A 27092-nucleotide genomic window follows, 5' to 3' on the forward strand; every position below is an offset into this window, starting at 1 on the left:
TGGACACAATAGAACCCAAAGGCTGTGAATGAGTGTTTGTATAAAAGCATTTCCTTAACATGAAATGTTCAGCATAAAGAGCAGGCCGTTTAACCCAATTTGTGCAAGAACATAAGTGACTTCTATTCCTATCACAGTGTTTGACCAGTCTCTACATGATGAAGTTCTCTTTGATTAGAAGTTTATTAGTAACCTTTGTGCCTTCTCCAGGCATTAGAGCTGCTTTCAACTTGTGCCTCTCAGCAGCTGGATGCTCTGCACCCTTTTGTCTGATGTCCTTTGAAGTCAGTGGAAGGCAGATAAGCATCAGGCAGTACAAAAGGAGGTTAAATTCCTCCAGCAGTTTCTGTGTTGCCCCAGATTTCAGCATCTACTGACTCCACTTGGAGGCTGAGGTCACAGCTTTGACCCCCAGTGCTCTTGTTGTCGGTTCGAGACCTGTTTGCGCCAGCCAACCAGGCTGACGATGCAGCGTATCGCGGTGATGGTGCGTTAATTTGTCCCTGGCGCCCTTCCTCCCAGGAGGTAGTTACACTCAATCGGTGAAACACGGAAGTCTGCAGCTGCTGTGATTGTAGTAAAAGCACACAGAGATGCTGGAGGAACTCGGCCCGTCTCATAGCGTCTGTAGGAGATAAAGATATCTTCCCAACGTTTTGGGCCTGAGTTATTTTCAGGCCTGAAACATAGGTAATATATGTTTACTTCTGATGGATTCTGCGAGACTGGCTAAATTCCTCCAGCTTTTCTGTGCGTTACACAAAATCAGTCAGCCTTTTAAGACTCTGAAGGGACTCTCCTTTGTTTCTTTTTCTCTTGTACGGTAAGGGGTGCTGGGCGACACCACTGGCAACCCTTTGTCTGCAGAAAGCAGTTGGTGTAATATTATGTGTTGCGTACTATTACATGACAATAAAGAAACCCCTGGTAGCAATACATTTCCTCCAGTGGTTCCAGGGTGTGGGTGAAAGATGGGAGGAGAGAGTAGCGGCAGAATTTTTATCCACCCAGCTCACAGGTGGAGGCAGGGAACTCACTGCCTGAAAGGTTCACGGAAGCCAGAGTAATCATGGGATTTAGTGATACACGTACAGGCAGTCAGAGAGTTGTTGATGTGGGATTAGGTTGAATAGTTCCTCACTGGCATGCTTGTAATCGGCCATTTGCCACCTCACTTCTCGCAGAGAGCCATGGAGTTGTTCAGCGCAGGAAGAGAAGGATGTTGTTTCCACTGGAAGGTGAGACTAAAACTACGTGAGAACAGAGGAGCTGCTTTGCTCAGAGAGTAGTGAATCCATGGAATTCTCTGCCCAATTGGGGCTGCCTCGTTAAATGCACGAGACAAAATTAGGTTTTTGTGAAGTTGAGGGAATGAGTGTTCTGGAGAAAAGGCAGGTGGGTGGAGCTGGGTCCACAGCCAGATTAGCATAATGGTTAGTGCGATGTTATGGCTCTGAATATCTGTAAGGCGTTTTTACGTTCTCTCCGCGTCAGCGTGGGTCCTCCCACCCTCCAAAACGTAGGTTAATTTGGGTTTTAATCAGGCATTATAGGTTCAAATGGCCGAAATTGGCTCCTACCGTTTTAGAAATAAAATTTAAAACTTAGAATAAGCCGTGTTCTTATTGAATGGCGGAGCAGTCTCGATGGGCCCAGTGGCCGACTCCTGCTCCTATTTCTTATGTGATGCAAAAGGGGGGCCCTTCACCTACCATGTCCATTCTAACCCTTCTGCATGCTGACACTAATCCCATTTGCCTCCATTTAGGTCGGTAACCTTCGGCGCCCTGCCTACTTCACTGAATATATGGCTCGAGTGCAGTAACTATCTGTGATTTTCAAATTTTTTCTTTCCACTCACATCCCACTTTCAGTAATCCCTCTGCCATCAGTGCTCTGTGATTAGTAAGGGGTTGCTTAAGGTGGAATGTGGGTGGGAAGAAAAAGTTTGAAAACCACTGTTTTAATCATCCCTAATGGACTCATTATGTGCACGGTTTCAGAACTCCAAAGGAAATGGGCCAATGACAATTTTTCTCAAGCAAAATATTTTAGTAACAATTGGGTCTGGAGCAGTGATTCTCAACCTTCTCTTCCCACCCACATCCCACCTAAAGCGACCCCTAACTAATTGCAGAGCACCGATGGGGCATAGGGATTACTGAAAGTGGGATGTGAGTGGAAAGAAAAAGATTGTTTCTGATTCCACCACCATCTCTGGTAACTCATTCTAAATATCAACCACTCTCTGTGCAGCATGAAATCACTTGGCTCAGATTCTCTATGAAACTCGTTCCTCTGACGTTAAACCTACGCCCTCGTGATTTTTGGTACCCCTATCAGTGGAGAAAGACCGTGCTGGAGAAACTCAGCAGGTCACACAGCATCCGTAGTAAAAAGGGTATCAGGGGAACCAGAGTACTTTTTGCTTCCCATGGGTGATTTGCCGAGTTTCTCCAGCACACTTGTGTATTGCACTTGACACCAGCGTCTGGTGAAAGATTCTGACTGTGTTACACACATCTATGCCTCTACTAAATTAAATTCAGACATTCAGCACGGTAACAGGCCCATGACCCTGTGCCATCCAATTAACCTACAACTCCCGGGTATCTTCTGAATGGAGGGAGGAAACAGGAGTCCCCCAGGAAAACCCACATGGACACAGGGAGAACATACAAACTCCCAACAGGCGGCGCAGGTTTGAAAACCTTGATACTACTTCCAGGTCACCTGTCAGCCTCTTTGATTGCAGGGAAAACTGGCCAGCTATTCAGTCTGAAATCAAAAGCAAAAAAAACCTCCACTCCCCTGATTATTGACCCCCACCCCCAGTCCAGTGAGGTGATGAAAACCATAGGAACTGTTCACACTAACCATCTAGGTCTCAACTATTTAACAATAATATTTACTTATTTTAATATTTGCATATTGTTATGAGCCCAGAGGACCCCAAAACCCAGCAGCAATAGATATTCACCAAGACAAATGGTTACTTCAACAAAAGTTGCTTTTAATTATCTTTAAACATGAAAATAGAATCAAACTTGATTTATCACTATTAACTTCTTAACCTAACTTAACCCCTTTCTAATTCTAAGCGCATGTGTATGTAATGTGTGTGTGTGTAAGTTCAGAAAAGTTATTTGGTTCACAGTCCAATCTTATTTCTCATTCCTCCAAGTTCACTGGGTGCAGGCAATACTGTGCACAGAATTTAACATTTATAAAGTTCTCCAACCTTTGGTGCTTGAAAGGTAAATGGTTACCGCTCAGGAAGGTTCTTGTCGGTTTTCAGAGAGAGATTTATTGCTCCTTTTACTTCCATCAGCCACTCCAGTGTTTTGCTGAAGAAACTTGCCCTGTTGGGGTTCTCCAGGTCATCACAGAGTTCCTTTTTGTTTTCCTTATTCCAAGTAAAACATTAGACAACCTGTCCTTTCCACTTTCATGAACCACAAGGGCTTTGACCAGGCCATCTTCCAAAATGGGACATTCTACAAGCTGGTGAACTTCTCCTGTTCCAGGCCCAGCTACTTCTGCTGGCTGTAACACTGTACAAGTAATTTCAGTGTGTGTGTGTCTCTCTCTCCCTCTGAGAGAAAGCCTATTTGACTCTCTCTGCTTACAAACATGACCCTCTTAGAACAGCAAACTCTCTTCCAGACAGCAGTAGCTCCGACATACTCTTTTATCTGTTGCCTTTTGTAAACAACAATCCAAAGCACTTGCAAAAGCCGTGAGGCCCCAGTACGTCGAGCATTGGGCAGAACTCCAGTATTTCAAATAAGATCTGTTTTAAAATGTTTCTATGTGACCTACTCTAACAAACCTTTCAGTTTATCTCCCAAAAACATATCTATGTACTCTGTCACAATGTAGATATTGTGCACATGTATAATTTGTCTGAATGTGTGCTTGTAGTGTGTTGCACCGAGGTCTGGAGAATGCTGTTTCATCGGGTTGGACTTCTACAATCAGTTGATAAATAAAATTGAACTTAAAGTTGATTTAAAATTGCTCCTATGTATGACCTGGCACATTTCCCACTTTCAGTCCTTAGGATGAAAGTTGTTTGAAGGGAGAAAGAGCCAGAAGGTTTTAGAAACCTTCACCTTCAGTTTGTTTAGAATCAGTCAGCGGTTTGAGCATTGAGGCCTCGAGGGGGGTCCTAACTTGATTTTTCCTTGTTCCAGGAACTCCGTGAGGACAACATGGTGCTCATTGAGACAAAGACCATACTGGAGGAACAACTCGTCATTGCACGGGCGCGTTGTGATAAGTTGCATGATCTGGAGAAGGAAAATCTACAGCTCAAATCCAAACTGCAGGACCTGGAGACGGTAAGTGTTTCTCCTCACGGCCCCCTCTGCTGAGCTTGTCGCATGAAACGTAGATTAAGGCCAGATGTTTGCATCTCAGGGCTGAGGCTTCAGATTTGGAGATGAACATGGTCCTTCTGCAGCCTGGAATGGGTCAGTTGGCAGCATTCCCCTTCCCGACATCTCCGTGTGCTGAAGGGTTTCAGCCAGTTGATGGTCTTCCAGCACTCCCTTTCCTGAATCCCCAGCTGACTCCCTTTAATAGAGACAATTTACCGTAGCCAATGAATTATCTGACCACCTCACCTTTGGGACATGCAAGGAAAGAGGAAACCCGCCCAGCGACAAGGGCAATGTACAAACTCCACGCTGAGAGCACCCGAGGTCAGGATTTTACCCTGGTGAGGCAGCTGCACTAACTGCCGTGGGCACCGTGACAGTTTCCTTATACAAAAACAATGATTATTTTCGTAATTATGGTCTCAGCTAGTTCTGGTATCAGTCCCACATCCGACACACTTTTTTTTAAAAAGAGAAGAGTAGAAAGGAACAGTGGCTCGAGCTGAGGTTTCGGATCAGACAAGATTTCAGGAATAGGTTTGAGGGGCTCCAAAATATTCACTGGCATATCAACCTGTGTCTTCCAGCGGGGATCACGTGGGAACAGTGACACTGATCTTTTTTGTGCTGTTTTCAGGCACTGAGGTCGATTAGACAAATCCTGAGGAAGATTAGATCGCAAGGGGATACTGAGGGTTTGAACTGTAAGGAGAGGCAGTACAGGCTGGAACTTTTTTTCATGGAGCATCAGAAACTGAGGGGAAACCTTGCAGTGGTTTATAAAATCATGAAGGTGATCATCATGAATGGTCACTGTCTTTTTCCCAGGATAGGGCTTTGGTTTAAGGCGAGAGTGGAAAGACTTAAAGGGAATTTCTTCAGCCAAAGAGTGGTGAACCTCTGGAATTTACTGGCAGGGGCAGCAGTGGAGGCCAGATCAATGGGTGTATTTAAAGCAGAGATTGATACCTATCTGAATAGTCAGGGTATCAAAGGTGATGGGGAGAGGACAGGGAGTGGACCTGAGTGGGAGAATAGGTCAGCTCATGATGGAATGGCCAAATGGCAATTTGGTTGTACGGAAATCTGAGGGGCTTGTTTTCCTTACTGAGGGTGGTCGGTGAATGGAATGAGCTGCCAGAGGAAGTGGTAAAAGAGTATCCATGGATAGATACATGGAAAGGTAAGGTTTAGAGGGACATGGGCCAATTGCAGGCTAATGGGACTAACTCAGGAAAGCAGCTTAGCATGGATGAGTTGGGTTGAAGGGCTGATTTCCGTGCTGCATAACTAACTGAAAGCAGAGTTGGATTAAGCCACGATCCATGCGCCAAACCTCTGAGTGAGGAGGTGAGTCTGTGCTGTCGCTTTAGCCTTGGTATGGTTGCTGGTGCCGAGGGCTCTTGCCTTCTGGCTGGAGTTCCTGGCGATTGACGAAGGTTTTTGTCATTTTCCCCCCACTCCCCCCCACCCCGGGCAGGATCGGGAAGCAGACAGGAAGCGTATTGAAGAGCTGCTGGAGGAGAACATGGTGTTGGAAATTGAGAAAAAGCAGAGCATGAATGAGTCTGCACACCTGGGCTGGGAGCTGGAGCAGATGACGAAGAGCACCGACCTCCTGGATGGTAGGTTTCACCCGTGTCTGCTGCTTGGGTGAGGCTGTCAGAGCTGAGGAGACAGGGTCAGAATCCACAAGTCCTTAAGCTGTCATTGACGCACATGTCCACCCGACAGAATGCGCAGTGTTTCTCCGGACCGTGTGCACAAATGGAACTATTTATATCACTTTATAACTTGCAGTTTATTTGTCACCTGGTACAGTGAGAAGGTTCTTTCATGAGTGTTCTAGCAGATCAACTCTAACATACATCCAGCTGTATGAAGTAGAAAACCAAGACTACAATTACAGAACATAGAGGGCCCTCCATGATGTTTGGGATGGTGCAGGTATAAGAGAGCTAGGCTTGCTTCTAAGCTTTGGATCACCTTTGGAGTCTGTAGTTGTCATTGTTCAATGTGAGGACCAGAGTTGTCCCAATAAAAGTCAAAGAAGCCGTTATGAGGCTAACAAACAAGAATAAAACAGTAAGAAACATCACCCGAACTGTAGAATGAACAAAAGCAACAGTTTGGAACGTCATTAAGGAAAAAGAGCGTACTGGTAAGTCCAGGAATTGAAAAGGGTATTCCAAGGAAGACCCCCACCCCCTGCCCAGTGCTGATGACAGAATAATTCTCATTATAATGAAGAACAATCCCCAGACTTGTGTCCGACAGATCAGAAACACTCTTCAGGAGGCAGGTGAGGACACGCCCAATGATTAGACGATATCCTCCATCAATCTCATAACATTTCAGTGGATCGCTCGGGCTGCATCATTTAGTTCAAGGAGTTGCTAAAATCCTCATACAACTCTCATCGACGCTCCCAGTTACCCTCCAACAAGAAAACTCACTCACATGTAAGGAATATTCCACCTGGACACCCTCCAACCAGATGGCATTAACAGCACCTTCTCCAATATCCGTTAAACCCGCTCCCCTGCTCTCTCTCTCTCTCTCTCTCTCTCTCTCTCTCTCTCTCTCTCTCTCTCTCTCCCCCCCTTTCCCTCTGTCTCCTGTCCTCCAGCTCCCCACACGTTCTCTTCCCTTTCCATTTAGAGAGCTAACCCCCCGCCGCCCCTATCACTTCTCAGATTTCTTTCCTCTTCTTCCCTCCCACCTATTAGCCTGTACTCCCTGTGCGCTTTCCTCTCCCCAATCCTTTCCTCCGCCCCACTTTTTTTTCTTCGGGCACCTGCCTGCTTTTTGTTCATGCCTCGATGAAGGGCTCAGGCCCAAAACGTTGCTTTACTTCCTACAGTTGCTGCGTGACTGGCTGAGTTTCTCGTGTAGACCCCTTCAAAGTGCTTGTTCTCGCTTGAGGGGGCAGGCAGGGTCCAGTGTTTCATCTGGAGGCCAGCATCGCCAGCAGTGCAGCCCTTCCTCAGTATTGAGTGCTGAATCACTGTGAAAGGTGCCCATCTACAAAACCCACTCAAAACAAGTGGACATTAAATAGTGGCCCAACTAGCCACAAAATTCTTCAAAAATAGCCTGTCAATTTGTAGGGAATGGTCCAAAATTAAAAAAGAATATATGTTTCAAAGAATTGCATTGCTCCACACTTGCTTACTACTGACCCGGGGCTGTGCTTTCTGACGGAGTGAATGCATTAGAATGCATTGCCTTACGAGCTCAGCTCCGCAATGGACAAAAACCTTTTATTCCCTCTCTGAGCAACAACCAGAAAGGATGAGGGGTGAATTGATGGTCGAGCGATCTTTCCCTTCAATATTCCCCATTAATGAATTCCGGGGAGGGGCTTAACTCTTCAGGGCAGAGGGTTTTGTTGCCGATCTAAAAGTGACTGAACTCTTCAGTACCGTAACAAAAAGTTCCTCAGAAAGTAATGACCTGTTTCCTCATCCTTTCAAAACTCGTGGCCAAACAGTCTTAGCATTCATGTTTTGATTGCTCATGCTGTGGGGTTGAGTGCGACTGAATTTTCATCAGGTTATTGAAGATGAATTCGGGATCTGATCTCTCAAGAGTTTAACCCTGAAGAAGCTGTGAGCTTATTTAAGTCGGAAATCTCATCTAAAGGAAGACTAACTCTGTCAAAACTACAGACTTCTCCTTGCCGACATTTATAAAGGTGGAAATGATGTTTTCTTGAGACTGTCCAATTCTGACTATTATACAAGAGGTTCTCGACACAAGTGTGACAGAGTATATAGAGTATATAGATATGTTTTTGGGAGATAAATTGGGAAAGGTTTGTTGGAGCAAGCATGCAAGCACATGCAAGCACTTTAAAACAGATCTTATTTGAAATACTGGAGCTCTGCCCCATGCTAGACCTATCGGTGGCACAGCTTTTATAAGAGCTTTGAAGAGTGCTCAAGAGACTTTACTAATGGATTGTTGATTACCAAGGGCAACAGATGAAAGCATGCCGGAGCTGCTACTGTCTGGAAGAGAGCTTGCTGTTGTAAGAGGGTCATGTGGTTTTGCAAGCAGAGAGAGTCAAACAGGCTTTCTCCAGACAGACAGAGAGTCACTGAGATCACTTGAACAGTGTTACAGCCAACAGAAGTAGCTGGGCCTGGAACATGACAAACTGGCAACCCCGTTTGAAAGATGGCCTGGTCAAAGCTCTTGTGGTTCATGCAAGAGGAGAGGACTGGCTGTCTAATGTTTCACTTGGAATAAGAGAAACAAAAAAGAACTGTGTAATGACCTGAAAGAAAAAGGTTATCATCTGGACACTGAAGTGGCTGATAGAAGTACATCAGTTGTGGATATGCTGGAACAACAAATCTCTCTGAAAACCGACAAGAACCTTCCTGAGTGGTAACTATTTACCTTTCAAGCATCAAAGCCTGGTCAACTTCATTAATTGTTAAGTTCTGGGCACAGTTTAAGAATTGCCTGCAATCAGTGAACTTGGAGGAATGAGAAGGAAGATTGACCTATGAACCAAAGAACTTATCTGAACTTACACACACACATTATATACACGTGCGCTTAGAATTAGAAGGGTGTTAAGTTAGGTTAAGTAAGTCAATAGAGTTAAGTTAAAGTGTGATTCTATTTTCATGTTTAAAGATAATTAAAAGTAATTTTTGTTTAAGTAACTGTTTGTCTTGGTGAATATCTATTTGTGTTGGGTTTTGGGGTCCTCTGGGCTCGTAACACAAGCAAATGTCCAATTGTTGATAGGAGGTGCAGTAACAAGATTTCTGTAACCTTCTCCTTCTTGCATTTCTTGATGTTCAAAAGGGAGTAATTTGTCCTGTTTCACCCACACATCTCAGTCCTCATTTTCCACTGATTAGCTATCCACGTAGCTCTGCATTTTATTTGCAGCATGGTTGAAACCGATCGTGGCCGTTTAAAGCCGTGCTGCTCAATTACATCCAAATTAACTTACAACCACCGTATGCTTTGAAGGGTGGGAGGAAACCAGAGCACCCAGAGGGAAAACCCACGCGGAAGATGTACAGATTCCTTATAGACAGCGTCGTATTCAAACTCGGGTCACTGGCGCTGTGATAGCATCACGCTAACTATGCCGCCCACACCAAGGACTTGTGAGATCGTCCACGCCTCCCTCGGGTCCCCATTTTTTTCCAAACATGTATGTCTATTTACAGGCAACAATTATTGAGGAAACAATTATTGTCTGTATAAATGCAGGTACACAATCCTTTATCCGGACATCTAAAATCCGGAAAGCTCCAAAATCCTGCAAGTGGGGAGAGAGACAGCAGCGAGAGTCGGGCAGGCGGGAGACCATCAGCATGAGTCGGGCGGGCGGGAGACCGGAAGCGCGAGTCGGGCGGGCGGGAGACCGAAAGCACAAGTCGGACGGGTGAGGGGGGGAGACAGGCAGCACAATTCGGGTGGGTTTAAATCTGGCTTTCCGAAATCCGTGAAAGTCCGAAATTCGGGACACACTGTCCCCCTAGGGTTTTGGATAAAGGATTGTGTACCTGTACAATGATCGCGAGCCAAGTGTCTGTCTGGTGTCCCTGTTCTGAGATTGGCCTTTGTTACACAGTATGTGAATTTGAAGACTTTCAGTGGTTCTAAGCTTCAATGCATTCTGTGGAAATAGCTAATATTTCATTGAGTTATTTAGATATTTTAATGTGTGTATGTTCCAGTATTATAGAGAATAGGTGCCTTGGGTGGGTACATAAGTTACAGATGAAATGGGGATAGTGGTATCCACGGGAGGATTGTACCCCTATCCCTCACGGACAATGAGGACGAAGTGGAGTTATATTTGCCACTTCTTTTCTCAAGGCCCATTGTACCTCTTCCTTTTCAAGTATTGCTTCAGTCCATTTCCAAGTTGGAAAGGAGAGACTGAGGGTATGGGGCTTAGAGGGATAAGGAGAGGGGGCAACAGGTTTACAGGGAGGGGGAGTGGTTTACAGGGTGTGGTGTCGAGGTAAGGGATGGATTTGAAGATAATGCTATTTCAGTCGATAGAACATTCCAACACCATACGGGCCCTTCAGCCCACAATGTTGTGCCAACCTATACAAACTGATTCAATAATCTAAACCTTCCCTACCTCACAGGCATTACCCTCTATTTTCCTTGCATCGATCCTAAGTGTCAGGCTCCCGTCTTGACCCCAGTCGAACTGAGAGTTCCCAGTGGTTTTGTGATTACAATATCATGGCTCAATGTTGGTTTAAAATTTAAATAGCTTGCATTTAAATTTCCTGGCTGCTATCTGGATTGATAGCTGAGATCCCGGGTGCTGGTGTGGTCACTTAACCTCTGCCCTGCTCCTCACTGTAAAATCAATTCCTCCTCATTTCCACATTTGATCATTATTGTGTCAGTCGCGCTCCATGAGAAACATTCCTCCCTTTTCTCGCTCACTCCTCGAAAACCACTCATAACCTTGCTCCCCACTAAGTGTTCGCTTGTGCCTGATCTCCCTTGCAGCGGGGCGCAAGTCCTTTGTGCTTGAGATGAACGACTGTGCATCCAGTCGGATCCTGAAGCTGGAGAAGGAAAACCAGAGCCTGCAGCACGGGGTCCGGGAGCTTCAACAAGCCCTGTTGTCGGCGGAGGAGAGTCAATCCAGGATCGCGGAGCTGGAGACCGAGAACAAGCTCCTCAGCACAAAGGTCTGAGTTGGAACCTAAAAGTTATGGCTATTCCCAACCGTCTTAATATCGCCAGAATTCATGGCAGAGGAGGCTGGTTAGCCCACCTTGGCTGCAAGAATTATCCAGCCAAATAGAACTTGGCTATTCTTCCCCTTGCTCCTGCCCCAACCTTCAACAGGTAAAAACACTGAGCTGGAGAAACTCAGCAGGTCAAACAATGTCCTTTATAGAGCAAAGATAAAGATTCATCAAAGTGAAGGAATGAAGGGCTCAAGCCCGAAACGTTGGTTCTGTATCTTTATCTTTGCTCTATAAAGGACATTGTTTGACCTGCTGAGTTTCTCCAGCTCAGTGTTTTTACTTCAATCTCAGTGCCTGCAGACTTTCCTGTTTTACTTCCACCATTCAAAAGGATCGTTGCTCATCCGAGCCCATCTTCTACCCTTTCCCCAGCACCCTCGATCCTCCTGTTAGTCTCAGCCTTAAATATACAAGAGTAGCCTGTTCCCTCATATCTCTGAGACAAGGAGGCCCAAGGACTCTCAGCCCTCTGAGAGAATGAAATCTTTCTCAACTCAACCTTTTTCTGACACCTCTGTGACAGGAAACATCTTCTCAACCTTTAACCTGGCTAACCTCACTGAAATGCTTTATCTTTCTATAACCTTATGCCCTATTCTTCTAAACTCCAATGAGTGAAGTCCCAGCTTGTTTTATTTTTTCTCTTTGGACAATCCTATATTTGCAATGTCTTCGTGCACTACCAGACTGAGACAACCTGCAAATTAGAGGAGCAGCACCTCATCTTCCATTTGGGCCCCCTCCAACTGGGTGGCATTCATATCGATTTTTCTGGTTCTGTTAGCCCCCAACCCCCATCCATCCCATTTCTCTTCTCCTCCAGCTCTGTCTCTGTCCCCTTCCCTCTCTGTCTTCTTCCCCCAGCTCTGCATTCACAGCGTCAAACCACCCCGCCCCCATTTAATCCTCACATTTCCTCTCTCCATCCCCCTATCCTTTTGCCTGTTGGCCTGTACTCCTTCCCCTGCCCTTTCTTTACTTCTTAACAGCCTTTTAATTCAGGCGCCTGCCTGCTTTTTACCCATACGTTGAAGAAGGGCTCAGGCCTGAAGCATCGGTTGTGTATCTTTACCTCCTATGGACGTGGTGAGACCGGTTGAGTTCCTCCAGCGTTTCTGTGTTTTTACTACAGTCACAGTGTCTGCAGACTTCTGTGTTTCACTCTGTATCTGCCATCATCCTGTTCTGAGTTGTCTCAGAGAAGCAGAACGTAGACAATACAGGTAAACGAGCCTGCAGGAGAACTGGAACAGCACACATGGTGATAGCACAGGAACAGGCCTTTCAGCTCATGATGCCTGTTCCACACACGGTGGCCAAATTAAATTAAAATTCCTGCTCGTTCATAATCCACTGTTCTCCACATAGTTATGTATCGACCTTGAAGCCTCTTAAGTGCTGCAATCATGTCTGTTTCTACCACAACCCCCGGCAGCCACTTCCAGGCACCCACCTCTCTGTGTAAACTTGCTCTTCCCATGTCCTTTCAACTTTGTATAGTAGGAGCAACACTGCTTGCAGGACTCCTGATGTGGCCTCACTAATAGGTTTTGCAATAAGGCTTCCCCACGTTTATATTGCCAACTCTCTTGTCTTCCCTGTTTACCTGCTGCTCCTCCTTATGTGCTGACATAATCAATCCATAGTCTTGTGTCAAACCAATTTGAATCCTTTTTGAATGCAACAAGTGAGCTCCAAAACATCTCCCATCCTATTACATTCTATCCATTTGCTTCTTTCCCAGCATTTCTGATAAGAAAAATAACTTCTTGCTATTCATCTGCCTTGGGATTTTCCGCGCCTCATTTAATTGTTCCCCCCCAAAAACCTCTTTCCTTTCAGACAAAAACAGCACAGTATTAACCTGTCAATCGTCAAACTTCCTCAGCCTTGAGAGAATCTGGTAAATCTCTGCATCCACCCAAGCTTGACCACATCCTGTAATGTGATTATTAGAACAGTAGGTAATTTACACTATTCCAGCCGATTACTTTGGAAAACTGGGGTTGGGAGTCGCCATCTCCAGATTATTGACATTATCTGTTCCAGCAGCCATGCATTTCTTTGATTGGTGCCACTTTTAATGACCTCTAATATCAAAAGCATCTCATCCAGGTCCCACCCCCCCATCTTCATTTTAATTGAATTGATACCTCTTGCCGTCTTGGAAGAGCTGCTAAAATATGAAAGGATCGATCCCACCCTGATCACCCTCTCTTCTCTCCACTTCACCAGGCAGAAGACGCAAGTGCTTGAGATTCAAGGATAGATTTTTTTCTATTGTTATCAGACTCTTAAATGTTTCTCTCACCTGGCAAAAATAATGTCTTTGCACTGACATTAATAACTATACTTTTCTCTCTTCCCTGCACCAGGTTTTTGTACTTTTCTCCTGATTGGTGTTATACCACCTCCCTACACTCTTGCCTGATTTATTTGTATTCAATTCTTTATTTGCTATATTCCAATAGCTTCTCAATAAAATGGTTTGTCTGGATAACACACAAAACAAAGCTTACTGAATTCTGCTACGCATAACAATAAAAAAATTCATCATTAATTTGTTTATTTAATTGTTTACTATTAAGTGTAACAAAATACAGTAAAAAGCTTTGTTTTGAGTGCTATCCAGGCAACTTAATCCATGCTTAAGGATAATAGAAATGCGCCATAAAATTGAAGTGCAGGGTGTGGTGTCACAGAGAGTCACAGAATGCAAGGTAGGGTGTTACAGTGAGACACAGTGCAGGGAGTGGTGTTACAGTGAGACACAGTGCAGGGTGGGGTGTTACAGTGAGTCACAGTGCAGGGTGGGGTGTTACAGTGAGAAACAGAGCAGGGAGCGGTGTTACAGTGAGACACGGTGCAGGGAGTGGTGTTACAGTGAGACACAGTGCAGGGAGCGGTGTTACAGTGAGACACAGTGAAGGGAGTGATGTTACAGTGAGACAGTGCAGGGAGCGGTGTTACAGTGAGACACAGTGCAGGGAGTGCTGTTACAGTGAGACAGTGTAGGGAGTGGTGTTACAGTGAGACAGTGCAGGGAGCGGTGTTACAGTGAGACAGTGCAGGGAGTGGAGTTACAGTGAGACAGTGCAGGGAGCGGTGTTACAGTGAGACAGTGCAGGGAGTGGTGTTACAGTGAGACACAGTGCAGGGAGCGGTGTTACAGTGAGACACAGTGCAGGGAGTGGTGTTACAGTGAGACACAGTGCAGGGAGTGGTGTTACAGTGAGACACAGTGCAGGGAGTGCTGTTACAGTGAGACACAGTGCAGGGAGTGCTGTTACAGTGAGACAGTGCAGGGAGCGGTGTTACAGTGCGACAATGCAGGGTGCGGTGTTACAGTGAAACACAGTGCAGGGAGCGGTGTTACAGTGAAACACAGTGCAGGGAGCGGTGTTACAGTGAGACAGTGCAGGGAGCGGTGTTTCAGTGAGACACAGTGCAGGGAGCGGTGTTCCAGTGAGACACAGTGCAGGGAGTGGTGTTACAATGAGACACAGTCCCGGGAGCGGTGTTACAGTGAGACACAGTGCAGGGAGTTGTCCTACAGTGAGACACAGAGAGCAGGGTGCGGTGTTACAGCGGGACACAGAGGGCAGGGTGCGGTGTTACAGTGAGACACAGTGCAGGGAGTGGTGTTACAGTGAGACACAGTGCAGTGAGTGGTGTTACAGTGAGACAGTGCAGGGAGTGGTGTTACAGTGAGACAGTGCAGGGAGCGGTGTTACAGTGAGACAGTGCAGGGAGCGGTGTTACAGTGAAACACACTGAAGGGAGCGGTGTTCCAGTGAGACACAGTGCAGGGAGCGGTGTTACAGTGAGACAGTGCAGGGAGCAGTGTTCCAGTGAGACACAGTGCAGGGAGCGGTGTTACAGTGAGACACAGTCCAGGCAGCGGTGTTACAGTGAGACACAGTGCAAGGAGTGGTCTTACAGTGAGACACAGAGAGCAGGGTGCGGTGTTACAGTGGGACACAGAGGGCAGGGTGCGGTGTTACAGTGAGACACAGTGCAGGGAGTGGTGTTACAGTGAGACAGTGCAGGGAGTGGTTTTACAGTGAGACAGTGCAGGGAGTGGTGTTACAGTGAGACAGTGCAGGGAGCGGTGTTACAGTGAGACACAATGCAGGGAGTGGTGTTACAGTGAGACAGTGCAGGGTGGGGTGTTACAGTGAGACAGTGCAGGGAGCAGTGTTACAGTGAGACAGTGCAGGGAGCGGTGTTACAGCGAGACAGTGCAGGGAGTGGTGTTACAGTGAGACAGTGTAGGGAGTGGTGTTACAGTGTGACAGTGCAGGGAGCGGTGTTACAGTGAGACAGTGCAGGGAGCGGTGTTACAGTGAGACAGTGCAGGGAGTGGTGTTACAGTGAGACACAGTGCAGGGAGTGGTGTTACAGTGAGACACATTGCAGGGAGTGGTGTTACAGTGAGACAGTGCAGGGAGTGGTGTTACAGTGAGACACAGTGCAGGGAGTGGTGTTACAGTGAGACACAGTGCAGGGAGTGGTGTTACAGTGAGACACAGTGCAGGGTGGGGTGTTACAGTGAGACACAGTGCAGGGAGTGGTGTTACAGAGAGACACAGTGCAGGGAGTGGTGTTACAGAGAGACACAGTGCAGGGAGCGGTGTTCCAGTGAGACACAGTGCAGGGAGTGGTGTTACAGTGAGACACAGTCCCGGGAGCGGTGTTACAGTGAGACACAGTGCAGCGAGTGGTCTTACAGTGAGACACAGAGAGCAGGGTGCGGTGTTACAGTGGGACACAGAGGGCAGGGTGCGGTGTTACAGTGAGACACAGTGCAGGGAGCGGTGTTACAGTGAGACACAGTGCAGGAAGCGGTGTTACAATGAGACACGGTGCAGGGAGTGGTGTTACAGTGAGACACAGTGCAGTGAGTGGTGTTACAGTGAGACAGTGCAGGGAGTGGTCTTACAGTGAGACAGTGCAGGGAGTGGTCTTACAGTGAGACACAGAGAGCAGGGTGCGGTGTTACAGTGGGACACAGAGGGCAGGGTGCGGTGTTACAGTGAGACACAGTGCAGGGAGTGGTGTTACAGTGAGACACAGTGCAGGAAGCGGTGTTACAGTGAGACACAGTGCAGGGAGTGGTGTTACAGTGAGACACAGTGCAGGGAGCGGTGTTACAGTGAGACAGTGCAGGGAGCGGTGTTACAGTGAGACACAGTGCAGGGAGCGGTGTTACAGTGAGACAGTGCAGGGAGCGGTGTTACAGTGAGACACAGTGCAGGGAGTGGTGTTACAGTGAGACAGTGCAGGGAGTGGTGTTACAGTGAGACAGTGCAGGGAGGGGTGTTACAGTGAGATACTGCAGGGAGCGGTGTTAAAGTGAGGCACAGTGCAGGGTGCGGTGTTACAGTGAGACAGTGCAGGGAGTGGTGTTACAGTGAGACAGTGCAGGGAGTGGTGTTACAGTGAGACACATTGCAGAGAGCGGTGTTACAGTGAGACACAGTGCAGGGAGTGGTGTTACAGTGAGACACAGTGCAGGGTCGGGTGTTACAGTGAGACAGTGCAGGGAGCGGTGTTACAGTGAAACACAGTGAAGGGAGTCGTGTTACAGTGAGACAGTGCAGGGAGCGGTGTTACAGTGGGACACAGTGCAGGGAGTGGTGTTACAGTGAGACACAGTGCAGGGTGGGGTGTTACAGTGAGACACAGTGCAGGGAGTGGTGTTACAGAGAGACACAGTGCAGGGAGTGGTGTTACAGAGAGACACAGTGCAGGGAGCGGTGTTCCAGTGAGACACAGTGCAGGGAGTGGTGTTACAGTGAGACACAGTCCCGGGAGCGGTGTTACAGTGAGACACAGTGCAGCGAGTGGTCTTACAGTGAGACACAGAGAGCAGGGTGCGGTGTTACAGTGGGACACAGAGGGCAGGGTGCGGTGTTACAGTGAGACACAGTGCAGGGAGCGGTGTTACAGTGAGACACAGTGCAGGAAGCGGTGTTACAGTGAGACACGGTGCAGGGAGTGGTGTTACAGTGAGACACAGTGCAGTGAGTGGTGTTACAGTGAGACAGTGCAGGGAGTGGTCTTACAGTGAGACAGTGCAGGGAGTGGTCTTACAGTGAGACACAGAGAGCAGGGTGCGGTGTTACAGTGAGACACAGTGCAGGGAGTGGTGTTACAGTGAGACACAGTGCAGGAAGCGGTGTTACAGTGAGACACAGTGCAGGGAGTGGTGTTACAGTGAGACACAGTGCAGGGAGCGGTGTTACAGTGAGACAGTGCAGGGAGCGGTGTTACAGTGAGACACAGTGCAGGGAGCGGTGTTACAGTGAGACAGTGCAGGGAGCGGTGTTACAGTGAGACACAGTGCAGGGAGTGGTGTTACAGTGAGACAGTGCAGGGAGGGGTGTTACAGTGAGATACTGCAGGGAGCGGTGTTAAAGTGAGGCACAGTGCAGGGTGCGGTGTTACAGTGAGACAGTGCAGGGAGTGGTGTTACAGTGAGACAGTGCAGGGAGTGGTGTTACAGTGAGACACATTGCAGAGAGCGGTGTTACAGTGAGACACAGTGCAGGGAGTGGTGTTACAGTGAGACACAGTGCAGGGTCGGGTGTTACAGTGAGACAGTGCAGGGAGCGGTGTTACAGTGAAACACACTGAAGGGAGTCGTGTTACAGTGAGACAGTGCAGGGAGCGGTGTTACAGTGAGACACAGTGCAGGGAGCGGTGTTCCAGTGAGACACAGTGCAGTGAGTGGTGTTACAGTGAGACAGTGCAGGGTGTGGTGTTACAGTGAGACAGTGCAGGGAGTGGTCTTACAGTGAGACACAGAGAGCGGGGTGCGGTGTTACAGTGGGACACAGAGGGCAGGGTGCGGTGTTACAGTGAGACACAGTGCAGGGAGCGGTGTTACAGTGAGACACAGTGCACGAAGCGGTGTTACAGTGAGACACAGTGCAGGGAGTGGTGTTACAGTGAGACACAGTGCAGGGAGCGGTGTTACAGTGAGACACAGTGAAGGGAGCGGTGTTACAGTGAGACACAGTCCAGGCAGCGGTGTTACAGTGAGACACAGTGCAGGGAGCGGTGTTACAGTGAGACTCAGGGCATGGAGTGGTGTTACAGTGAGACACAGTGCAGGGAGTGGTGTTACAGTGAGACACGTTGCAGGGAGTGGTGTTACAGTGAGACACAGTGCAGGGAGTGGTGTTACAGTGAGACACAGTGCAGGGAGTGCTGTTACAGTGAGACAGTGCAGGGAGCGGTGTTACAGTGAGACAGTGCAGGGAGCGGTGTTACAGTGAAACACACTGAAGGGAGTCGTGTTACAGTGAGAAAGTGCAGGGAGCGGTGTTACAGTGAGACACAGTGCAGGGAGCGGTGTTCCAGTGAGACACAGTGCAGGGAGCGGTGTTACAGTGAGACACAGTCCCGGGAGCGGTGTTACAGTGAGACACAGTGCATGGAGTGGTCTTACAGTGAGACACAGAGAGCAGGGTGCGGTGTTACAGTGGGACACAGAGGGCAGGGTGCGGTGTTACAGTGAGACACAGTGCAGGGAGCGGTGTTACAGTGAGACACAGTGCAGGAAGCGGTGTTACAGTGAGACACCGTGCAGGGAGTGGTGTTACAGTGAGACACAGTGCAGTGAGTGGTGTTACAGTGAGACAGTGCAGGGTGTGGTGTTACAGTGAGACAGTGCGGGGAGTGGTCTTACAGTGAGACACAGAGAGCAGGGTGCGGTGTTACAGTGGGACACAGAGGGCAGGGTGCGGTGTTACAGTGAGACACAGTGCAGGGAGCGGTGTTACAGTTAGACACAGTGCAGGGAGTGGTGTTACAGTGCGACACAGTGCAGGGAGTGGGGTTACAGTGAGACACAGTGCAGGGAGTGGTGTTACAGTGAGACAGTGCAGGGAGTGGTGTTACAGTGAGACAGTGCAGGGAGTGGTGTTACAGTGAGACACATTGCAGGGAGCGGTGTTACAGTGAGACACAGTGCAGGGAGTGGTGTTACAGTGAGACACAGTGCAGGGTTGGGAGTTACAGTGAGACACGGTGAAGGGAGCGGTGTTACAGTGAGACAGTGCAGGGAGTGGTGTTACAGTGAGACAGTGCAGGGAGCGGTGTTACAGTGAGACACAGTGCAGGGAGTGGTATTACAGTGAGACACAGTGCAGGGAGCGGTGTTACAGTGAGACACCGTGCAGGGAGCGGTGTTACAGTGAGACACAGTGCAGGAAGCGGTGTTACAGTGAGACACAGTGCAGGGAGTGGTGTTACAGTGAGACACAGTGCAGGGAGCGGTGTTACAGTGAGACACAGTGCAGGGAGCGGTGTTACAGTGAGACACAGTCCAGGCAGCGGTGTTACAGTGAGACACAGTGCAGGGAGCGGTGTTACAGTGAGACTCAGGGCATGGAGTGGTGTTACAGTGAGACACAGTGCAGGGAGTGGTGTTACAGTGAGACACGTTGCAGGGAGTGGTGTTACAGTGAGACACAGTGCAGGGAGTGGTGTTACAGTGAGACACAGTGCAGGGAGTGCTGTTACAGTGAGACAGTGCAGGGAGCGGTGTTACAGTGAGACAGTGCAGGGAGCGGTGTTACAGTGAAACACACTGAAGGGAGTCGTGTTACAGTGAGAAAGTGCAGGGAGCGGTGTTACAGTGAGACACAGTGCAGGGAGCGGTGTTCCAGTGAGACACAGTGCAGGGAGCGGTGTTACAGTGAGACACAGTCCCGGGAGCGGTGTTACAGTGAGACACAGTGCATGGAGTGGTCTTACAGTGAGACACAGAGAGCAGGGTGCGGTGTTACAGTGGGACACAGAGGGCAGGGTGCGGTGTTACAGTGAGACACAGTGCAGGGAGCGGTGTTACAGTGAGACACAGTGCAGGAAGCGGTGTTACAGTGAGACACCGTGCAGGGAGTGGTGTTACAGTGAGACACAGTGCAGTGAGTGGTGTTACAGTGAGACAGTGCAGGGTGTGGTGTTACAGTGAGACAGTGCGGGGAGTGGTCTTACAGTGAGACACAGAGAGCAGGGTGCGGTGTTACAGTGGGACACAGAGGGCAGGGTGCGGTGTTACAGTGAGACACAGTGCAGGGAGCGGTGTTACAGTGAGACACAGTGCAGGAAGCGGTGTTACAGTGAGACACAGTGCAGGGAGTGGTGTTACAGTGAGACACAGTGCAGGGAGTGGTGTTACAGTGAGACACAGTGCAGGGTTGGGAGTTACAGTGAGACACAGTGAAGGGAGCGGTGTTACAGTGAGACAGTGCAGGGAGTGGTGTTACAGTGAGACAGTGCAGGGAGCGGTGTTACAGTGAGACACAGTGCAGGGAGTGGTATTACAGTGAGACACAGTGCAGCGAGTGGTCTTACAGTGAGACACAGAGAGCAGGGTGCGGTGTTACAGTGGGACACAGAGGGCAGGGTGCGGTGTTACAGTGAGACACAGTGCAGGAAGCGGTGTTACAGTGAGACACAGTGCAGGGAGTGGTGTTACAGTGAGACACAGTGCAGGGAGCGGTGTTACAGTGAGACAGCGCAGGGAGCGGTGTTACAGTGAGACACAGTGAAGGGAGCGGTGTTACAGTGAGACAGTGCAGGGGGCGGTGTTACAGTGAGACACAGTGCAGGGAGTGGTGTTACAGTGAGACAGTGCAGGGAGTGGTGTTACAGTGAGACAGTGCAGGGAGTGGTGTTACAGTGAGACAGTGCAGGGAGCGGTGTTACAGTGAGACTCAGAGCAGGGAGCGGTGTTACAGTGAGACACAGTGCAGGGAGTGGTGTTACAGTGAGACACAGTGCAGGGAGTGGTATTACAGTGAGACACAGTGCAGGGAGCGGTGTTACAGTGAGACACAGTGCAGGGAGCGGTGTTACAGTGAGACACAGTGCAGGGAGCGGTGTTACAGTGAGACACAGTCCAGGCAGCGGTGTTACAGTGAGACACAGTGCAGGGAGTGGTCTTACAGTGAGACACAGAGAGCAGGGTGCGGTGTTACAGTGGGACACAGAGGGCAGGGTGTGGTGTTACAGTGAGACACAGTGCAGGGAGCGGTGTTACAGTGAGACACAGTGCAGGAAGCGGTGTTACAGTGAGACACAGTGCAGGGAGTGGTGTTACAGTGAGACACAGTGCAGTGAGTGGTGTTACAGTGAGACAGTGCAGGGTGTGGTGTTACAGTGAGACAGTGCAGGGAGTGGTCTTACAGTGAGACACAGAGAGCAGGGTGCGGTGTTACAGTGGGACACAGAGGGCAGGGTACGGTGTTACAGTGAGACACCGTGCAGGGAGCGGTGTTACAGTGAGACACAGTGCAGGAAGCGGTGTTACAGTGAGACACAGTGCAGGGAGTGGTGTTACAGTGAGACACAGTGCAGGGAGCGGTGTTACTTTGAGACAGTGCAGGGAGCGGTGTTACAGTGAGACAGTGCAGGGAGCGGTGTTACAGTGAGACACATTGCAGGGAGCGGTGTTACAGTGAGACACAGTGCAGGGAGTGGCGTTACAGTGAGACACAGTGCAGGGTGGGTGTTACAGTGAGACACAGTGCAGGGAGTGGTGTTACAGAGAGACACAGTGCAGGGAGTGGTGTTACAGAGAGACACAGTGCAGGGAGTGGTGTTACAGTGAGACACAGTGCAGGGAGTGGTGTTACAGTGAGATACAGTGCAGGGAGTGGTGTTACAGTGAGACACAGTGCAGGGAGCGGTGTTACAGTGAGACACAGTGCAGGGAGTGGTGTTACAGTGAGATACAGTGCAGGGAGTGGTGTTACAGTGAGACACAGTGCAGGGAGCGGTGTTACAGTGAGACTCAGAGCATGGAGTGGTGTTACAGTGAGACACAGTGCAGGGAGTGGTGTTACAGTGAGACACAGTGCAGGGAGTGGTGTTACAGTGAGACACAGTGCAGGGAGTGCTGTTACAGTGAGACAGTGCAGGGAGTGGTGTTACAGTGAGACAGTGCAGGGAGCGGTGTTACAGTGAAACACACTGAAGGGGGTCGTGTTACAGTGAGACAGTGCAGGGAGCGGTGTTACAGTGAGACACAGTGCAGGGAGCGGTGTTACAGTGAGACACAGTGCAGGGAGCGGTGTTCCAGTGAGACACAGTGCAGGGAGCGTTGTTACAGTGAGACACAGTCCCGGGAGCGGTGTTACAGTGAGACACAGTGCAGGGAGTGGTCTTACAGTGAGACACAGAGAGCAGGGTGCGGTGTTACAGTGGGACACAGAGGGCAGGGTGCGGTGTTACAGTGAGACACAGTGCAGGGAGCGGTGTTACAGTGAGACACAGTGCAGGAAGCGGTGTTACAGTGAGACACAGTGCAGGGAGTGGTGTTACAGTGAGACACAGTGCAGGGTGGGGTGTTACAGTGAGTCACAGTGCAGGGTGGGGTGTTACAGTGAGAAACAGAGCAGGGAGCGGTGTTACAGTGAGACACGGTGCAGGGAGTGGTGTTACAGTGAGACACAGTGCAGGGAGCGGTGTTACAGTGAGACACAGTGAAGGGAGTGATGTTACAGTGAGATAGTGCAGGGAGCGGTGTTACAGTGAGACACAGTGCAGGGAGTGCTGTTACAGTGAGACAGTGTAGGGAGTGGTGTTACAGTGAGACAGTGCAGGGAGCGGTGTTACAGTGAGACAGTGCAGGGAGTGGAGTTACAGTGAGACAGTGCAGGGAGCGGTGTTACAGTGAGACAGTGCAGGGAGTGGTGTTACAGTGAGACACAGTGCAGGGAGCGGTGTTACAGTGAGACACAGTGCAGGGAGTGGTGTTACAGTGAGACACAGTGCAGGGAGTGGTGTTACAGTGAGACACAGTGCAGGGAGTGCTGTTACAGTGAGACACAGTGCAGGGAGTGCTGTTACAGTGAGACAGTGCAGGGAGCGGTGTTACAGTGCGACAATGCAGGGAGCGGTGTTACAGTGAAACACAGTGCAGGGAGCGGTGTTACAGTGAAACACAGTGCAGGGAGCGGTGTTACAGTGAGACAGTGCAGGGAGCGGTGTTTCAGTGAGACACAGTGCAGGGAGCGGTGTTCCAGTGAGACACAGTGCAGGGAGTGGTGTTACAATGAGACACAGTCCCGGGAGCGGTGTTACAGTGAGACACAGTGCAGGGAGTTGTCCTACAGTGAGACACAGAGAGCAGGGTGCGGTGTTACAGCGGGACACAGAGGGCAGGGTGCGGTGTTACAGTGAGACACAGTGCAGGGAGTGGTGTTACAGTGAGACACAGTGCAGTGAGTGGTGTTACAGTGAGACAGTGCAGGGAGTGGTGTTACAGTGAGACAGTGCAGGGAGCGGTGTTACAGTGAGACAGTGCAGGGAGCGGTGTTACAGTGAAACACACTGAAGGGAGCGGTGTTCCAGTGAGACACAGTGCAGGGAGCGGTGTTACAGTGAGACAGTGCAGGGAGCAGTGTTCCAGTGAGACACAGTGCAGGGAGCGGTGTTACAGTGAGACACAGTCCAGGCAGCGGTGTTACAGTGAGACACAGTGCAGGGAGTGGTCTTACAGTGAGACACAGAGAGCAGGGTGCGGTGTTACAGTGGGACACAGAGGGCAGGGTGCGGTGTTACAGTGAGACACAGTGCAGGGAGTGGTGTTACAGTGAGACAGTGCAGGGAGTGGTTTTACAGTGAGACAGTGCAGGGAGTGGTGTTACAGTGAGACAGTGCATGGAGCGGTGTTACAGTGAGACACAATGCAGGGAGTGGTGTTACAGTGAGACAGTGCAGGGTGGGGTGTTACAGTGAGACAGTGCAGGGAGCAGTGTTACAGTGAGACAGTGCAGGGAGCGGTGTTACAGCGAGACAGTGCAGGGAGTGGTGTTACAGTGAGACAGTGTAGGGAGTGGTGTTACAGTGAGACAGTGCAGGGAGCGGTGTTACAGTGAGACAGTGCAGGGAGCGGTGTTACAGTGAGACAGTGCAGGGAGTGGTGTTACAGTGAGACACAGTGCAGGGAGTGGTGTTACAGTGAGACACATTGCAGGGAGTGGTGTTACAGTGAGACAGTGCAGGGAGTGGTGTTACAGTGAGACACAGTGCAGGGAGTGGTGTTACAGTGAGACACAGTGCAGGGAGTGGTGTTACAGTGAGACACAGTGCAGGGTGGGGTGTTACAGTGAGACACAGTGCAGGGAGTGGTGTTACAGAGAGACACAGTGCAGGGAGTGGTGTTACAGAGAGACACAGTGCAGGGAGCGGTGTTCCAGTGAGACACAGTGCAGGGAGTGGTGTTACAGTGAGACACAGTCCCGGGAGCGGTGTTACAGTGAGACACAGTGCAGCGAGTGGTCTTACAGTGAGACACAGAGAGCAGGGTGCGGTGTTACAGTGGGACACAGAGGGCAGGGTGCGGTGTTACAGTGAGACACAGTGCAGGGAGCGGTGTTACAGTGAGACACAGTGCAGGAAGCGGTGTTACAATGAGACACGGTGCAGGGAGTGGTGTTACAGTGAGACACAGTGCAGTGAGTGGTGTTACAGTGAGACAGTGCAGGGAGTGGTCTTACAGTGAGACAGTGCAGGGAGTGGTCTTACAGTGAGACACAGAGAGCAGGGTGCGGTGTTACAGTGGGACACAGAGGGCAGGGTGCGGTGTTACAGTGAGACACAGTGCAGGGAGTGGTGTTACAGTGAGACACAGTGCAGGAAGCGGTGTTACAGTGAGACACAGTGCAGGGAGTGGTGTTACAGTGAGACACAGTGCAGGGAGCGGTGTTACAGTGAGACAGTGCAGGGAGCGGTGTTACAGTGAGACACAGTGCAGGGAGCGGTGTTACAGTGAGACAGTGCAGGGAGCGGTGTTACAGTGAGACACAGTGCAGGGAGTGGTGTTACAGTGAGACAGTGCAGGGAGTGGTGTTACAGTGAGACAGTGCAGGGAGGGGTGTTACAGTGAGATACTGCAGGGAGCGGTGTTAAAGTGAGGCACAGTGCAGGGTGCGGTGTTACAGTGAGACAGTGCAGGGAGTGGTGTTACAGTGAGACAGTGCAGGGAGTGGTGTTACAGTGAGACACATTGCAGAGAGCGGTGTTACAGTGAGACACAGTGCAGGGAGTGGTGTTACAGTGAGACACAGTGCAGGGTCGGGTGTTACAGTGAGACAGTGCAGGGAGCGGTGTTACAGTGAAACACAGTGAAGGGAGTCGTGTTACAGTGAGACAGTGCAGGGAGCGGTGTTACAGTGGGACACAGTGCAGGGAGTGGTGTTACAGTGAGACACAGTGCAGGGTGGGGTGTTACAGTGAGACACAGTGCAGGGAGTGGTGTTACAGAGAGACACAGTGCAGGGAGTGGTGTTACAGAGAGACACAGTGCAGGGAGCGGTGTTCCAGTGAGACACAGTGCAGGGAGTGGTGTTACAGTGAGACACAGTCCCGGGAGCGGTGTTACAGTGAGACACAGTGCAGCGAGTGGTCTTACAGTGAGACACAGAGAGCAGGGTGCGGTGTTACAGTGGGACACAGAGGGCAGGGTGCGGTGTTACAGTGAGACACAGTGCAGGGAGCGGTGTTACAGTGAGACACAGTGCAGGAAGCGGTGTTACAGTGAGACACGGTGCAGGGAGTGGTGTTACAGTGAGACACAGTGCAGTGAGTGATGTTACAGTGAGACAGTGCAGGGAGTGGTCTTACAGTGAGACAGTGCAGGGAGTGGTCTTACAGTGAGACACAGAGAGCAGGGTGCGGTGTTACAGTGGGACACAGAGGGCAGGGTGCGGTGTTACAGTGAGACACAGTGCAGGGAGTGGTGTTACAGTGAGACACAGTGCAGGAAGCGGTGTTACAGTGAGACACAGTGCAGGGAGTGGTGTTACAGTGAGACACAGTGCAGGGAGCGGTGTTACAGTGAGACAGTGCAGGGAGCGGTGTTACAGTGAGACACAGTGCAGGGAGCGGTGTTACAGTGAGACAGTGCAGGGAGCGGTGTTACAGTGAGACACAGTGCAGGGAGTGGTGTTACAGTGAGACAGTGCAGGGAGTGGTGTTACAGTGAGACAGTGCAGGGAGGGGTGTTACAGTGAGATACTGCAGGGAGCGGTGTTAAAGTGAGGCACAGTGCAGGGTGCGGTGTTACAGTGAGACAGTGCAGGGAGTGGTGTTACAGTGAGACAGTGCAGGGAGTGGTGTTACAGTGAGACACATTGCAGAGAGCGGTGTTACAGTGAGACACAGTGCAGGGAGTGGTGTTACAGTGAGACACAGTGCAGGGTCGGGTGTTACAGTGAGACAGTGCAGGGAGCGGTGTTACAGTGAAACACAGTGAAGGGAGTCGTGTTACAGTGAGACAGTGCAGGGAGCGGTGTTACAGTGGGACACAGTGCAGGGAGTGGTGTTACAGTGAGACACAGTGCAGGGTGGGGTGTTACAGTGAGACACAGTGCAGGGAGTGGTGTTACAGAGAGACACAGTGCAGGGAGTGGTGTTACAGAGAGACACAGTGCAGGGAGCGGTGTTCCAGTGAGACACAGTGCAGGGAGTGGTGTTACAGTGAGACACAGTCCCGGGAGCGGTGTTACAGTGAGACACAGTGCAGCGAGTGGTCTTACAGTGAGACACAGAGAGCAGGGTGCGGTGTTACAGTGGGACACAGAGGGCAGGGTGCGGTGTTACAGTGAGACACAGTGCAGGGAGCGGTGTTACAGTGAGACACAGTGCAGGAAGCGGTGTTACAGTGAGACACGGTGCAGGGAGTGGTGTTACAGTGAGACACAGTGCAGTGAGTGGTGTTACAGTGAGACAGTGCAGGGAGTGGTCTTACAGTGAGACAGTGCAGGGAGTGGTCTTACAGTGAGACACAGAGAGCAGGGTGCGGTGTTACAGTGGGACACAGAGGGCAGGGTGCGGTGTTACAGTGAGACACAGTGCAGGGAGTGGTGTTACAGTGAGACACAGTGCAGGAAGCGGTGTTACAGTGAGACACAGTGCAGGGAGTGGTGTTACA

At 49.9% G+C, this 27092-nt stretch overlaps 1 protein-coding gene across 9 annotated transcripts in view; it reads left to right on the plus strand.

The window, feature by feature from the left end:
• Positions 1 to 27092, plus strand: part of ccdc88c (coiled-coil domain containing 88C) — a 280348-nt gene that overhangs the window by 165032 nt on the left and 88224 nt on the right. For all 9 annotated transcript variants that reach the window (XR_011351034.1, XM_069915883.1, XM_069915884.1 and 6 more), the window contains 3 exons: positions 4197 to 4343; positions 5863 to 6007; positions 10893 to 11077. Coding sequence is in view for 8 of the 9 variants with exons in the window: in XM_069915883.1 (XP_069771984.1) it covers positions 4197 to 4343; positions 5863 to 6007; positions 10893 to 11077 (477 nt within the window). In the remaining variant the exon portion in view is untranslated. The remainder of the gene's footprint in view (positions 1 to 4196; positions 4344 to 5862; positions 6008 to 10892; positions 11078 to 27092) is intronic.

The sequence above is a fragment of the Narcine bancroftii genome, chromosome 2 (genome assembly GCF_036971445.1).
Source record: "Narcine bancroftii isolate sNarBan1 chromosome 2, sNarBan1.hap1, whole genome shotgun sequence".
In the NCBI taxonomy this organism is placed as follows: domain Eukaryota; kingdom Metazoa; phylum Chordata; class Chondrichthyes; order Torpediniformes; family Narcinidae; genus Narcine; species Narcine bancroftii.